This window comes from Hemitrygon akajei, chromosome 5, assembly GCF_048418815.1.
Source record: "Hemitrygon akajei chromosome 5, sHemAka1.3, whole genome shotgun sequence".
In the NCBI taxonomy this organism is placed as follows: domain Eukaryota; kingdom Metazoa; phylum Chordata; class Chondrichthyes; order Myliobatiformes; family Dasyatidae; genus Hemitrygon; species Hemitrygon akajei.
The window spans coordinates 66702416-66719867 of record NC_133128.1 but is presented as its reverse complement, the minus strand read 5'-3'; the positions used below and the strand labels follow the sequence as shown (position 1 = coordinate 66719867).

Here is a 17452-nt window from a genome sequence, read left to right as displayed (position 1 = left end):
ATACTGAACAGAAACAAGATGACCTACCGACCAGCATGCCTTTCAGATGCGGAAGGAAGCTGGACCGCACAAGGCAAGCCATTACGGTCACAGGGAAAACATTCAAGTACACGCAGACAGCAGCTGAGATCCATCTTGAACCTGGGTGGACGAAGCTGTCCAGCAACAGGCTCACCTGCTGTCTCACTGTCACATAGCTGAAAGAAAATGAAGCACTGACCCTTGAATGAAAATTAGTCTGTCCATTCATATGAGTTGGCTGAACAAGTAGCCGATCCAACCAGCCGGCTCACAATCTCATGGAACCACCTCAGACACAGTGAATGATCCAACACACTGGTGTCTGACTTCCACTAAATTTCATTATTTCCTTTGTAGTGCACAGGCAGAGAATTATGAAAATGCCTGACATGTTCAGCAGATCTCCATTCCCTGTGGAGTCATGAGCTTACCATAAGAATGATCCAGCCTAGTATCTGCAGCAGGGTACTATTATCTAGAGATGTCTTCAAACACAGCAAAATCCTAAAATCACCAGTGTAGATTGTTAGTGGTATTTCTGGTAGAACATTCTCCCAAATTAATAAAGTGATTTCTCTAATGTGTCCGCAAAGCCACATATTATTATGAATTGGAAAGGTTAGAAAGCAAGATCCATAGATACTTGGTAAAGCCACTGTTTCAATGATGTTTAGAGGCAGATTCATAACTCATCTGATCTCTACTTAATGTATCATTTAGTAAACATGGCTAACGTACTGTGTAAGGATTCCTGTGTAAGCCTCTGTAAATCAAACCATTTCAAAGCATACAATAAAGTCAACATCTGGTGTCACACTAACACAGTTACTGTGTTACTGCCACGGGCCTGAATGACATCCGCCCAGTTGCACTCACCCCCATCATTGCAAAGTGCTTTGAGAGACTGGTTCTATCACATCTCAAATCCTGTCTGCCCACTACCCTGGACCCCCAGCAATTTGCCTATCGTACCCACAGATCAACAGAGAACGCCATCTCCGCAGCACTTCACTCTGCCCTGACCCACCTGGACAGCCCCAACTCTTACGTCAGAATGCTGTTTATTGATTTTAGTTCAGCATTCAATACTGTGATCCCCCTCTAAGCTGATAGCCAAACTTCGCCAGCTTGGTATCAGCTCATCGTTCTGCAATTGGACCTTGGACATACTGACTAACAGACCCCAATCTGTTAAGTTAGACAACCTCTCCTCCACTCTCACCCTGAATACCGGCGTGCCTCAAGGCTGTGTGCTGAGCCCTCTTTTGTGTACCCCCTTTTCATCTATGACTGCGTTCCTGTACACGGTTCTAACTCCATAATCAAATTTACAGACGACTCCACGGTGGTTGGCCTGATCAGAGGGGATGACGAGACCGCCTACAGGTACAATGTCCAGCACCTGGCCGCGTGGTGTGCCGACAACAACCTGGCCCTTAACACCCAGAAAACCAAGGAGATTATTGTGGACTTCAGGCATAGGAGCCACACTCATGTCCCCATCTACATCAACCGAGCTGTAGTGGAGCATGTATCAAGCTCCAAATTCCTTGGTGTCCACATTTCCAAGGATGTCACCTGGTCCCTGAACTTCTCCATCCTGAACAAAAAGGCACAACAGCGCCTTTATTTCCTGCGGAGCATCAAGAAAGCTCACCTCTGTCCCAGGATACTGACGGACTTTTACCGCTGTACCACTGAGAGCATACTCACCAACTACACCTCAGTGTGGTATGGCAATTGTCCCGTATCAGACCGCAAAGCACTGCAGCATGTGGTGAAAGCTGCGGAGTGGATTATCGGCATCCAGTTGCCCACCATTGAAAACATCTACCATAAACGCTATCTGGGCAGGGTGAAAAGCATCATCAAGGATGCATCTCACCCATAACCATGGACTTTTTACTCTCCTCCCATCTGGTAGGCGCTACAGGAGCCTTCACTCCTGCACCAACAGGCTCAGGAAGAGCTTCTTCCCTGAGGTTGTGACCCTGCTGAACCTCACATCACAGCGCTAAGCAGTATTGCACTCATATTGGACTGTGTCAGTACTCTTATATTTGTGTGCTGTAGCACTTATTTTTTTATTCACAGTTATTTTGTAAATAATACAAAATAATACTTTTGCACTTCTGGTTAGATGCTAACTGCATTTCATTGGCTTTGTATCTGTATTCGGCACAATAACAATAAAGTTGAGTCTATCTATTACTGGATGGTATCCTTTCTCACTGATAACTTCTAAAATTATGAGCTGAGGCATGAGACATACAAATCTTATTCCTCTGGTGTTGCCTCTCATTTTTATTTGGACATCTGATCTTTGGAAAATAAACCTGGTTTAGGAGGTGCAGATTTTCGCTCAGCTACTAGTAATTCGCAAACAACTTCAAAGTTGTCAAGTCCTTTTAGCCCCTCAATTTCAATGGCAACAGCAAAGGTTAGGGGAAAAAAATCTTTGGAAAGGTACAGCTGGATTCTTAGATTTGGAAAGAGAACCTTGAGCCATTATACATCTCCTAATTCTTAAGGTGTGGCTGAGGTGACCTGTGTGCAGCAAATAATGCATTTATCCTTTATTTGGTGAGCGTGCAGATCAGTTTAAGAAGAAATCCTGCACATTCTTTTCCCTGGAGTACTGGGCACATTAGTTGTCATGCCAGGGGATTAATGTTCTTCTATAACCAATGGTCAACCAGCGCACATTACAACTTTGTTCCATTCCTTAAATAAATTCTGCATGGTCCTCATTATCCGTTGAACAAAGATTTTTTTGTATTAATTCTGAGTAAAAGTCAACTTCTAAGTGGATGAGCAATCATTACTACATTAACTGTTTGTTTTCTCTTGTTTTTTTCCCTAAGTAACTATATGGAAACATAATTGCTTTTAGGCATCATGAAGAAAATAAAATTGTTATAATCTTTTGATTACTGTCCACATCACTTATAAATGTTCTTAGTTTTAGGAAACTTATGACTATGTTTGGACAAACAGCAATTATTGGCTCGAAGTTAAATTGGGCTGGTCAAGCATCAATTGAGGTGCATACTGTGCATAAAACCCTTCATGTGAGGTGCAATAAGCTATTGCTGAGATCCCGTCACAGAAATTATCATTGCATTATATTAACAATTAAGTCATGTAAAATATATAATCCAGCTAATTATGTTTACTTGTTTAAAAATGATTGAAGTTTTTAATAATTGATCTTGAGTCTATTTTATTTGGAAATCTTTAATGCTAATTGATCCCGAAGATTGTAACTGAAATTGTTTACAGTCCCTAAATGTTGTGTTGATAGATATGATATTTTAATAAGAGTGCTGATGTTAATTTAAAATGCACATTATATGATGGCACAACAAGAGAGTGATGTCAAGAGAATGAATGCTTCATGCCTAAGTGGAGAAAAGTACTGATCCTCACAGAGTGAGTGTCTGGTCTGATATTCTGTACCTCCTTATTTGTAAAGTAGTTGCAACCTAAAGCCATAACCGAGTTAGACCACAAAATAGCTGAAACTATTGGGTATAATCCTCTAGAAATTTCCATGTCAAGTCATGCAATACTAAATTCCCTTAATTTAATTTATTTACAGAAAAACATAAGGTACAGAGCAACATGCATAAAATACTTGAAAAACTCAGCTGATCAGGAAAAATTAAATGCCTGGAAATGAATATACAGTCAATGCTTTGGGCTGAGACCTCTTCTTCAGGACTGGAAAGGAGGGAAGAAGATACCAGAATAAAAAAGTGAGGTGGGGGGGAATGAGAATAGCGAGAAGTTGAAAGGTGAAGGCAGGTGGGTGGGAAAGGTAAAGGGCTGGAGAGGAAGTAAGTGGACCATGAGAAAAAGGTAAGAAGGATGGTCACCAGAGGAGGTGACAGGCTAATGAGAAGAGCTAAGAGGCCAGAGTAGGGACCAGAAGAAGAGGGGAAGGAAATATGTTTTACAGTAAGGAGAAAATGATGTTCATGCCATCAGGTTGGAGGTTATACGGACAGAATATAAGGTCTTGTTCCTCCAGCCTTAGAGTGACCTCATCATGGTACAAGAAGAGGCCATGGAACAACACATCTGAATTAAAATGGGAATAGAAATTAAAATGGTTGGCTACCAGGAAATTCCACTTCTGACAGATGAAGTGGAGGTGTTCAACAAGGAGGTACCAAATTTATGATGGGTCTCACCGATGTAGAGGAGGTCGCATATAGGAGCAGTAGACCGAAGATCCTGCTCTTTTGTTCGATAAGATCATAGCTAATCTGGCATAGACTCAGCTCCACCTATCTGCATTTTCCCCATAACTGTAAAATCCTCTATTATGAAGAAATCTATCCATATTTTAAATGTATATAATAATAAGGTAGCCATTACTGCTTTCCTGAGCAGAAAATTCTACAGATTCACTACTATCTGGGAAAATCAGTTTCTCCTCACTTCTATTCTCAATCTATTCCCCAGAATCTTGAGCCTAGTTCTAACTTTCCTGCCTCTATTTTATCTATTTCTTTAATAATTTTATGTTTCAATAAGGTTTTACCTCATTCTTCTTAATTCTCGTGAGTATAGTCCCAAGAAACTCAGTCTCTCTTCATAGGCTAACACCCTCATCTCCAAAATCAACTTGGTCAACCTCTTCTGCACCACCTCCAAAGCCAGTGTATCCTTCATCCAATAAGGAGTCCATAACTGCACACGATACTCGAGATGTGGCCTCATCAGCACCCCTTATAATTGCAGCATAACTTCATTGCTCTTAAATTAAATTCCTCTAGCAATGAAGTCCTTTTAAGTGACAGTAGTGTAAATTCCATTTACACCTCAGCTGCATCAAGAAGGTCTTGTAACTCTTCACTTCTTTCTAGACAATAGACCTTACCAATTCCTCTCCCCCATAACCCTCCTCAAGCTAGCAGAGTGTGTCCTCACACTTAACAAATTTATTTCAGCTCCTCCCACTTTCTCTAAGCCCAAGCTATATACATGGGCACTTACCTATGCTCCAACTAGAGTATACCTGCATTTTCGTCGGCTATGTGAAACAGTCCATGATCCAAACCTACGTTGATCATGCCCTCTAACGCTTTCTGCCCCACATGACCGACTGCATTAGTGCTGCTTCTTGGAGCCGTGGTGAGCTTATCAGTTTCTTCAACATTGACTCCACCCTGGTCTCAAATTTACTTAGTCTATCTCAGATACTTCTCTCCCCTTTCTTGATCTCTCTGTCTCCGTATCTGCAGACAGACTGTTTACTGAATCTTTTATAAACCTACTGAGTCTTATAGCTCGCTTGACTGTACCTCCTCCCATCCTATAGCAGGTGGGATTTCCCAGTGGCCACCATTTTATTTCAGATCGTTCTGTGATTCATGCACAAACACTTCCAAGTTCCTCTGCACAACAGCGTGTTGCAAACTTTCACCATTAACTAATAATCTGATCTTATTTTTCCTTCTAAAGTGGGATGACCTTGCATGTACCAATGTTGTACTCCATCTGCCAGACACTTATTCATTCATGTAACCTATCTATATAACTGCAGACTCTCTGTATCCTCTGCATAAATTGCTTTTCCACTAAATTTAGTGTCATCAGAAAACAAAGATACAATACACTTGGTCCCCTCTTCCAAATCATTAATGTATATCATGAACAGTTGTAGGCCCAGCCCCGACCCCTGTAGCAGTCTGCTCACCACTGACCACCATTCAGAGAAGTACCAACTTAACCCAAAATCTCTGTCTTCTATTGGTTAATGAACTCTTTATCCATGCTAATATTGTTCACACAACTCTATGTCTCCTTAAGACAATTAATGCAGCAATTTATCTGTGGCTTCTGGAAATCCAAGTTTGCAACATCTACCTGTTCCCCCCTTTCCACCTCGCTGATCATATGCTGAAAGAATTCTAATAAGTTTATCAATCAGGACGTGCCCTTTATGAATCCATGCTGTGTTAAGCATTTTCCTGACTATAGATATTAAGCTACCTGGCCTATAGTTACCCACCTATAGCCTACAACTTTTTTTAAACAGTGGCATGATATTCAGGTTTCCAATCTGTTGGGACCTGCCTGGAGTTTAGTAAACTATCACAAGTACATCTACCATAACTTCTGCCATTTCTTTCAGTACCATGAGATGCATCCCATTTGGACTAGGGAACTTCCATCCCATCAGGCCATCTCTAACGGGATCCCACCACCAATTCCATCTTTTCACTCTACTCCCCCCCCCCCCCCACTTCTGTTTTCGATAGAGATCACTCCCTACGCAACACCCTTGTCCATTTGTCCTTCCCCACTGATCTCCCAACTGGCACTTATCTTTGCAAGTGGAACAAGTGCTACACCTGCCCCAACAACTCCCCCCTTACTACCGTTTAGGGCCCCAAACAGTCCTTCCAGGTGAGGCGTCACTTCACCTGTTAGCCTGTTGGGGTCATACACTGCATCCAGTGCTCCCGGTGTGGCCTTCTCTATATTGGTGAGACCCGCCACAGGTTGAAGACTGCTTCGCTGAGCACTTACACCCCATCTGCCAGAAGGAGCAGGATCTCCCAGTGGCCACCCATTTTAATTCCACTTCCCATTCCATTTCCAATATGTCTATCCATGGCCTCCTCTACTATCGCAAGGAAGTCATGCTCAGGTTGGAGGAACTGCACCTTATATTTCATCTGGCTAGTCTCCAACCAGATGGTGTGAGCATTGATTTCTCAAACTAGCAGTAATGTTCCCCACCTTCTTCACCATTTCCCCCATCCCCTTTTCCCTCTGTCACATTGTCTCTGTGCCTGCCCATCACCTCTCTCTGGTGTTCCACCTCCCCCCTTTCTTTCTTCCTTACCCTTCTGTCTTCTATTATATTCCTCCTTCTCTAGTTGCCCCTCCCCCTCCCAGTTTTAGCTATCACCTTCTGTTTCTCCTTCCTTCCCACCCCCACCCCCATCTTTTAAATCTACTCATTTTTTTTTCTCCAGTCCTGCTGAAGGGTTTCGGCCCAAAACATCAACTGTACTCTCTTCCATAGATGCAGCCTGGCCTGCTGAGTTTCTCCAGCATTTTGTGTGTGTTGCTTGGATTTCCAGCATCTGCAAATTTTCTCATGTTTGGGACTAGGGAACTTGTTTACTTTTAGGCTCACTCGTTTGCTCATCATTACCTCTTTAGTGACAGCGATTGTGTCAGGGTTCTCACCTACCGTCAAATCCTTAGCATCTCTCTTTTGCATGTTAGACGTGTCTTCCACCATGAAGACTGATACAAAGTAGTCATTCAAGGCCTCAGCCATTTCCATATTACCAAATAATAATTCCCCATTTTCATCTTCCAAGGGACCGATGTTCAATTTATCTGCTCATTTACTCTTTATATAATAATAAATACTTTTACTATCTGTTTTTGTATTTTATGCTCATTTGCTAAAGACAAAATAGATTATTTATGCTTTATCTAAGCATAAAGTAGATTATTTCATAATCTATCTTAATTTTCCTGTTGCTTGCTTAGTGGTTCTCTGTTGCTCTATAAAGTTTTCCAAAATCTCACTGTTTCTTACTTGGATACCTGTAAGTACCTGGATACTTTACAGGCATGAACTTTTAATTTGATACCTTTTCTTATTTCCCTAGTTATCCAAAGCTGCTCTCTGCTACTGTCCTTACTTTTAACTGTAATGTACTTTCGTTGAGTACTGATGTAAGTCTTCCACTTTTCCTCAAATGTTCTACCATAAAGCCCGTGTTCTCAGTCCACACTCACTAGCTCCTCCCTCATCCGGCTATAGTCTCTCTTGTTTAGGCATAATACATTGGTTTTAGATCAAACTATTGCATATTCCAGTATGAGAAATTCAGTCATTCTGTGAGTACTCTTTCCTGGAGGATCAGTAACAACAAGATCGTTAATTTTGCCTGTGGCATTGCACAGGACCAGATCTAAGATGGCTTTTCCCTTGTAGATTAACTAACATGATGTTCAATAAAGACCTCCTCAATACTGCCTTGACCAATGTGATTCATCCAATCTATGTGCAATTTGAAGCACCCCATGCCAACAGCCATTACATTCTTACATGCATCAGATATTGAGTAGAATTAACTGCAAGCAAATGGAATCCTGGTGAAATTTCACAATCTGATCTAAAAAGACCTCTGCTGTGTATTGAAACTTGATTGTTGCTGTTAGCCTCATTGAGTAGTTGCCCAAAGAACAACATGAACCAAAACCAGGAGTATAGCATGTGTACCCGATTTTTGCTAGGTAGCTGTGTCTGGCTGAGGATAACATTGGGAAAAAATGTAAATACTTTCTAGATTTATTTCCAAAAGAAAATCTATCCAAAAATATCCTGTTTTTAATGCAGGAATACCAGAAACAAATGGAAAATTTTGACCAGAATGTTGCTCATATCACAACCTGGATGTATCGTGCTGAAATTTTATTGGATGAATCTGAAAAACAGCAAGCTGGACAGAAAGAGGAAGCTTTGAAGGTAACGCACAGTAACAAGGTTGAAATTGTGTTACTGTAATATTTAACTTCTCTAACGATACTTTTAAATGTGATCTCATTTTCCATTTGGACTTTAATTTCTGATTGTACAAATGAAAAGAATCTTGAATTTAATTTAATTTGTAAGGCTCTCCTACTTGTATCTCAGCATGTAAAGTTATCAGAATTAATGTTCAGCTTTGATAACTTCCTGCTGCTTTAAAAACTGGAAAATTTGTAAACTTAGTAGGTAAATAGCATCTGGAAAGCAAGGGATTTTTTTTTAATGGTTTGAGCTTTTATAAAAACTGAAGGAATTCACAAGGTATATTTTAAGATATATTTTAAGATGCAGGGAAATGGTTGGGTGATGTGGGAAAGAATATAAAATCAAAGACCTGTCAGTATAGAAGGCAAGAAGAGGTAATGGATTGGTGGTGCAAAGCTAAGGATGATCATCACGAGGCAAGTAATGTTGTAAAAGATGTATACGGAGGCAGCATAAATGGGCATTGAGTATCTTTATGATATCATTGACTCGTGAAGTTTCTTTCTTGAGCTCTCTTTTTAAGCTTCCTTGGAGCATTGAAGGAGATAAAAGGCACAGAGATTCTGGTGTTGAAAAACTTGAAGTCGGACTTGAAGACGCTTTACAGTCTGGACTTGCGATCTCCGTTTAGGCTCCTTAATATCGAAGATATTGCATTGCGAGCAGTACATTGAAATAAATAAAATACACAGGAACCTGGCTGATGGGGGTCTTAATCATGCGTTAATGTAGAGGTGCTATGGAGAGTGAAGGGTGCATTAGGGATGATCATAATGTGTAGCAAGTTGTTGTGGACAGAGGGCATGCTTAAAGGTAATGATTGTGAACTCTGTTTCATTCCATTGTGAATACATGGATGTATGTGAGGAGCTTTTGGTTGATTTACAGAAGGCAAATAACCCCAGTTTTGTATACATGTGCTTGGTATTTTTATTCCATTCTTTCACTGTATCTTGTTGCTGACCAGAATGCTTTCTAATTTACTACAGGACCATTGTGCTTGCAGCTTAAGATGTTTTTAGCCCAATTTTTAATCATTTGTTGAGTGAATGATTTGTAAGTTTTTTGTGTCAGAAGTTACAGAATTTGATTTTTATTCTTGGTTATTTTAATAGTAAACTATATTAATAGTAATGAAGTTATCCAGACAAAAATTGTAATATTATTGCAGATGGTGTGGGTCTTTTTTCAGATGTTAACAATATAAGCAAAGAACTTGTGTTACTCTTGAATAACAGCATAACCCTAATCTACCAATGCTTTTTATTTAACCCATCAGACGATTAGTTGAAAGTTTACCAACTAAGCAAATAGCATAAGTAGAGCAAACAAACACAATTTACCTCAAGAAAAGGTCTTTGTTAAAGATCAGAGGGGGCAGACACCTTTGCGATTCAGTAAAAGCAAGGTAATTTGTCAAAACATTGAATAAAAGACTTGCATCTAAATAATGTGCATTCAATCAGTTTTAGAAAAATTACACTGAACATTTGAGAATTTTATTGGTGCTACACTGCACGCTGAGAACATTAAGTTACCATTCATACATTGAGGATGAAAAACTAGTTGTAGGGCTTACTAAGCATCAAACAAGCTCTGTGCCTACTGGTAATGAGCATGGGAAGAGAAATGCTAGCTAGCATAGGGAGTAGCTGTGTATAAAGAAATACTTAACATTCTAGTTATGACCTATCAGTGGAAAAAATAGAATTTTCTTTTAAAAAAAGGTTGATTTCAACTTGATTTGAATTTCCTATTAATTCTTTGCTTCAGCTCCATTCATAGCTGAAGTCCATGTTCTCTGGATTGGGGGCCACAAGGTTAGGGCAGATAAAGGAAGACTCTCTTGATAATGTGCTAAATAGGTATTAAATCCAAACTCAAATAATCTGTCCTTCAAACTATTGATTCTTTGCTTTTAAAGTGGGGCAACTTGGCAATTTGAATAATTGTCTGTTTCTAACATGGATGTCAAGGCGTCTGTACTGGCTCTTCCTCGTTAAGTTTATCCTCTCTTTGTTCTGAAGTTCAGGATTACTGCTCTATATGCTTATTGCTAATTTCAAGCTCTTTCCTCGTGGGCTGCAGCATCTGAAGTCTGAACTCAATGACATGAGACTGAAGGTGGATGCCGTGCGTGACCAGGCCTTGGAACTGATGACAAACCGTGGAGATCACTGCAGGGAGGTGGTGGAACCCAAGCTGTCAGAGCTGAATCAGAGGTTTGATGCCATTGTGCACAGAATAATAACTGGCAAGGTATGTTAAAGCACTGAATAAATAACATTTGGTAAGATTGAAAGATAGATAGATAGATAGATAGATACTTTATTCATCCCCATGGGGAAATTCAACTTTTTTTCCAATGTCCCATACACTTGTTGTAGCAAAACTAATTACATACAATACTTAACTCAGTAAAAAATATGATATGCATCTAAATCACTATCTCAAAAAGCATTAATAATAGCTTTTAAAAAGTTCTTAAGTCCTGGCGGTTGAATTGTAAAGCCTAATGGCATTGGGGAGTATTGACCTCTTCATCCTGTCTGAGGAGCATTGCATCGATAGTAACCTGTCGCTGAAACTGCTTCTCTGTCTCTGGATGGTGCTATGTAGAGGATGTTCAGAGTTTTCCATAATTGACCGTAGCCTACTCAGCGCCCTTCGCTCAGCTACCGATGTTAAACTCTCCAGTACTTTGCCCACGACAGAGCCCGCCTTCCTTACCAGCTTATTAAGACATGAGGCGTCCCTCTTCTTAATGCTTCCTCCCCAACACGCCACCACAAAGAAGAGGGCGCTCTCCACAACTGACCTATAGAACATCTTCAGCATCTCACTACAGACATTGAATGACGCCAACCTTCTAAGGAAGTACAGTCGACTCTGTGCCTTCCTGCACAAGGCATCTGTGTTGGCAGTCCAGTCTAGCTTCTCGTCTAACTGTACTCCCAGATACTTGTAGGTCTTAACCTGCTCCACACATTCTCCATTAATGATCACTGGCTCCATATGAGGCCTAGATCTCCTAAAGTCCACCACCATCTCCTTGGTCTTGGTGATATTGAGACGCAGGTAGTTTGAGTTGCACCATATCACAAAGTCCTTTGTTCCCTCTTCCCACCACTGTCAAGGCCCTCCGGCGGTGCCTGGGTTTTTTTTCCTATTACGCCCAATGGGTCCCCCATTACGCAGACAAGGCCCGCCCCCTGGTCAGGTCTACCACTTTTCCCCTCTCTGCCGATGTTTACGCATGTTTACGCATGTGCCCAAACAGAATAAACAGGGTGGATCCTGAAGTACGAATGGTGGATTTTAATAGGTAACAAAAATTCAAAGATAAAAGATTTGTTTTTATTTGTCATACATACAAATATGCAGAGAATTGTGTTGGTTTTTGTCAACAATCAGTGCAGTCCAAGGATGTGCTGAGGACAGACTGCAAATTCGCCATGCTTCTAGTGCCAATGTAGCATTCCCACAGCTCCCTGTCCTCCAACAGTACAGCTTTGGAACATCCGAGGAAACTAGACGCTCTGAACGAGACCCATGCAGGATATAAACTCCTTACAGTTTGCAGTGGGAATTGCACCCCAATTACTGATCACTGGTGTAAAGCGATTGTTCTACCTGCAATGTTGATGTTTCAGGATTCATGACAAATTCACCTGCAAGTAAATGTGTTGAGTTGTTAGCCATAGTTTTCAGTAAAATAATCTGAAATTATACTGCAGATCTCACACATACTTGGCAATGTGCACAGTGAAGGCTGATTTAGCAGGCAATCCCTGTGGTATCCAAAAGCAATAACATCATCAGATTGGTAGAAGTCAGTTTGGTCAAATTGAAGAACTGTATATGAAACAACTGCAGGAAGTCTGGCAATTAATATGGGGACAAGAGATTGAATCTCATTATAGTAGCTGTGAAATTTAATAAAGTAACCATTGGTACATCTCCACATTTACTTCAATGATTGGAGAGAAATCTGCCATCCTTATTTGGCTTACATGTGACTCTGCTTCCACTAGCATGATTAACTCCAAAATGCCTCCACAGTTCAAGGATCAATTAAGAATAGACAATAAATGAGGTCCATATTCTGGTAATAAATTATTGAAAATATCCCATACTAATTTGACTTAATTTTGCAGAAGCAAGATAAATCTCATGGCATAATTCAGGGATTAAAATCGAAACTAATCAGCAGGAATTTGAGGAGAAAATGTGTCAAGAAATTTCATGTAGTTGTGAGAAAAGTAGGGTAGTGCCTGTGGGAAATTGAAGTTTTTCCCATATTGACTGAGCCATCAAAAGCACCTGCAGTACATCCATGACTTTCACAGAGGAACCTGTACAGGAAGGCGAAATGCTAGACCTCCTCTTAGGGAATGAGGTGGGCCAAGAAACTAAAGTAGCAGCGGGAGAAGGTTTTGCGGCCAGAGACCACTATTCTATCAGTTATAAAATAGCTATGAATAAAGATTAAGCAGGTGCACAGGATTAAAGTCCTGAAATGGAGCAGGTCCAAATTACAGGGCATTCAGCAGGATAGAGCTGGGGTTGACTGGGTGATTTCAGTTAAAGGCAAAAGAACAGTTGGAAAGTGGAGGCTTTTAAAAGGATCATGTCAAGAATCTGGGAGCAGCATGTCCCTGTTAAGGTGAAGGGTATACATACCAAGCTCTGGAAACCCTGGATAACAAGAGATATTGAGGCTCCGGTCAAGAAAAAGGAAGGAATTGCACATTGTTTTTAGGCAGCTGGGTACAACTGAATCCCTTGAAGAGCGTAAAGCTTAAGATCAGACTTAAGAGAAAAATCAGGAGGACAATAACGAGAGTATGAGATGGGTTTGCAGATAGGCTTGAAGATAATCTCAGGACATACTTTAGTTATATTAACAGTAAAAGAGTGACTATGGAGATACTGGGTCATCTTAAAGACCATCAGGGCTGCCTAGATGTGGAGTTACATGATATGGCTGAGATTTTTTTCTGTCTATTTCTTCTCTATATTTACTAATGGGAATATCTAATGCCAAAGAAGAGGGGGTGATAAGTAATGAAGTCTTGCAACACATGTATATGATGAAGAAGGAGGTACTTACAGCTTTGAAGTGTTTTTTGACTGTTCACCCCAGAGTTTATGGGAGGCCAGGGAGAAAATTGCAGAGGTCCTTGTAAAAAATATTTGCATTGTTTTTACTCACTGGGAAAATTTCTGAAGACTGGAGGGTTGCACGTGTTGTTCAAGAGGGTAGCGAGGACTGGCCAGGGTGGTGAGCCTGACTTCAATTGTAGGGAAATTACTGAAGGGAATTGTTAACACTCAAACAACAAAGACAAGTTTTTCTTTCATTTCAACAACTTTACTCTCTCCCTCTCAGTTCAGTACATGAGGGCCACCATTTTTATACTCACAATTCCCTCCATCCCTTGCATGCATGCCCAAACAGGGCAATGCACATGCCAACTAAATGTTTACATAGCCCAAATGAATAGAACTCAATAATCCCCCATCCTTTTTATGTATATAAAAATTAAATTTAAAAAAACATTCAAATATCCATTAGGAGGTGTTGACAGTTCTTTAGGTAACAAGTGTCTTCTCTAAGTGCCTTTAACAGCACAAGAGCTGGCTCTCCATTCTTTGTGAGAAAGTCAGCTAGTTGTTCCTTTGTAGTTGATCAGAGCTCATGATGAATTTTCTGTGCTTGGACTAGTTCCTTGATGCTGCTTATCTCTAGACAAAGCCTCATCTCTGTAACTGACTTGGTGGATTTGATGGCATCAACCGAAGAGTAGTTGCCTATGACATGTTATTTGTACACCGTTCTTCTTTGGGTCACTATAGACAAGTTCAGAATAGAGCGTGACTAGATAAAAGGCATTGTCAATACCTTCAGACATTGCCGAAGGGTTTTGGCCCGAAATGTGGACTGTACTTTTTCCATAGATGCTGCCTGGCCTGCTGAGTTTCTCCAGCATTTTGTGTGTGTTGCTTGGATTTCCAGCATCTGCAGATTTTCTCTCGATTGCAAGCGTTCCTCCTGTCAGTGTACTACATACAACTTTCAGATCCTTTTTGATTGCCAACAGAGAAGTGAAAATCTTCCCTCTTCCCCCATCAGTACAATAAAATGTCCCCCTTGAATCCCTCTGTCAGGAAGATTTCCAAGTGAGACATCACTGAAGACAATGAGCCTCAGTGAGCTATCTTTTCCAAGCTGTTGAAACTTCAGGACTACTATTTCTGATTGAATTCTATGCACTCTCTTGTTTGTCTCATATAAAGTTTGTACTGTGGAATTTTTTTGTGCTGGATGCCAAGTTGCAGGCATCAAACATGATGCAAAGTCTGGATGCCTTGCTATCCATAGAGTCTGATTTCTCTTAGAACTGAGTTGCTCAGTTTCTGAAGATTCCTGATGGAGCTTTCTTGTTGCAGTTGTACTAGTCCATCAACAGCAAGGATGTCTATCCCTACGTAGCAGAATCTGTCATGTTTCTCATGCCCAACCTGAAAGGCTGACTTTAGCTCAGGGATGACTGTTGTGGCAAAAACTTTGTGAACCTCCCTATATGAAGTCATCTACAATGACAGGCAAGTGCTCCAATCACATGACACTCTAAATCTTGCCAGTATGAAACAGCTGAATCCACTTGTGACATGTTTCCACCTGCTTTGAACATTATTTCCTTGACCATTTATACTGAGTGATGCATCTGCTTGACCATACACACACTTTTGACTTCAGGCAGGGGTTTAATGTAAATGTCATGTGACAGCTCCATTTCCTAAAATAATGCAAATTTTATGTCTGTCCGTGCAATGGGTTGCCAATGCTTTTGGCATGTTCAGTTCCTGAAAATCTCTAGCTACCAGGCATGCTTTTGACGTAATTCCTGTCAGGGTTTCTTTCAGGGTACACACCCATCTTGTAGGCACTGTTTTTTGCCAAATGTCTCTGACTTTCTCAAACACCCCATTATTTCTCCAACTACTGATTTCATCCTGTTTTGCAGATTCACATGACATTTCCTTAGTTACAAGGACATCTTCATCTTGACATTTCACAGATGGTCCAGCTGGATCTATGCTTGGTTCGATATGAAGTCAGTCTATACTTGACATGTTAACTGACCCTGCATTTCCAGTGACCATGCCTGGTTCTAGATAATTCAAGTTGTACCAGCGTTTATTTCTTCCAGTGGCTTTGCCTGCATGACTTAAGACTTCAGCTTTGTATGAGATACCAGTGTCTTGGTGTAAGTCTCACAATTTGTCTTGTTTTAAGACAAACTTCCATGTTGTCTTTGCACTTGTGATGATTTCTGTTCAGCAAGTCTGTTGAGTCCCCAATTGCACTCTCCTCATATCTGTCTGTGCTATGTGACAGTGTTTCAGGTAAGAGCTTTTCATTTTTTATGTCATTCTCCATGGAATTCTGATAGTTTTCAGTTTGTACTCTATGTGGTCTGAAATGATGCACTCTCACATATGTCGCCCCATGTCTCACGAATACCATAGCACCATCCAGACCAATGATAACTCCAGGACCCTTCCATTCTGTACAGTCTGCTCTTTTGTAATACACTTTGTCCCGTCTCATAGCTCTCATCTGTAGAATGGAGCTGTACCCTCAGAGCTCTTCAAATTCTCCCTGAGCACTCTGCTTCAGTGAAAGCCTTCCCTGATGCATGCAGCGCTGAAATATGTTTCCCAATCCATTCACTCCTTATGGTGCCCTTCAGACCAGGTAGCCTGTCAACCGATACGGAGGGAAGGTTTGTATTCTGGCTGAGCACAGGTTGATACAGGCTTTCACCATGTACATTGTGCATGGTATTCTTTGCCATTCGGGCCCAGTCTAGGGCTGTGTTCCAATCACAGCCATTGCTTTTCTTTACCTTTAGCACATCCAGAATGGAGTGTCTTGAGACTTGAAGGGGGCGAGTAATTATGCAATCAATTATTTTGTGTTGAATAATTGTAATAAATTTAGATCAATTTGTAGAAATTTTCACTTTATCACAAAAGATAAAACATTCCTGCTGATCAGTGTCAAAAATGCCAAATTAAATCACTGTGATTCAATGTTGTTAAACAATAAAACATGAAAACTTACAGGGGTGGGGCGAATACTCATTAAGGGCAATGTAAGTAGTTGTAGGTTTTATTTCTGGAGGGTGCTGGCAGTTTTGCTAAAAGAAATTCATTGTGTTTTGATCAGAAATTAATTTCCACCAGTTAAGTCAGTTTATGAATCCATTTAAATTAAACTGCCTTCTCTGGATAGGTTAGTAAATTTGGAGATGACACAAATGTTGCTGATGTTGTGGGTAGTGTAGAAGGTTGTCGTAGTTTACAATGAGATATTGATAGGATGCAGAGATGGGCTGAGAAGTTGCAGATGGAGTTCATTCTGGAAAAGAGTGAAGTGATACACTTTGGATGGTTGAGCTTGAGGACAGATTACAAAGTTAATGGCCAGATTGTTATCAATGTCGTGGAGCACAAGGATCTTGGGCTCTACATTCATAGGTCCTTCAAATTTACCATGCAAGTTTATATGGTGGTTAGGAAGGCATACACTGTGTTTGGCCTTCTTAAAATGGGAGATTGAGTTTAAGAACCATGCTATAAACCAGACTTGGAAGGATGTGTTCAATTCTGATCATTTCATCAAAGGCAGAATGTGGAAGTTTAGAAAGAGTGCAGAGGAGGTTTAGAAAGATGTTCTCTGGGTTAGGGAGCATATCATGCAAGGATAGGCTGAGTGAACTAGGAGTGAAGGAGGACGTGAGAAGACTTGATAAAAATGTCTAAGTTGACAAGAGGATAGACAGAGTAGGCAACCAGTGCCTT

At 40.6% G+C, this 17452-nt stretch overlaps 1 protein-coding gene across 9 annotated transcripts in view; it reads left to right on the top strand.

The window, feature by feature from the left end:
- Positions 1–17452, top strand: part of dmd (dystrophin) — a 1932045-nt gene that overhangs the window by 934471 nt on the left and 980122 nt on the right. For all 9 annotated transcript variants that reach the window (XM_073045659.1, XM_073045653.1, XM_073045656.1 and 6 more), the window contains 2 exons: positions 8402–8530; positions 10667–10837. In XM_073045659.1, the coding sequence (XP_072901760.1) occupies positions 8402–8530; positions 10667–10837 (300 nt within the window). The remainder of the gene's footprint in view (positions 1–8401; positions 8531–10666; positions 10838–17452) is intronic.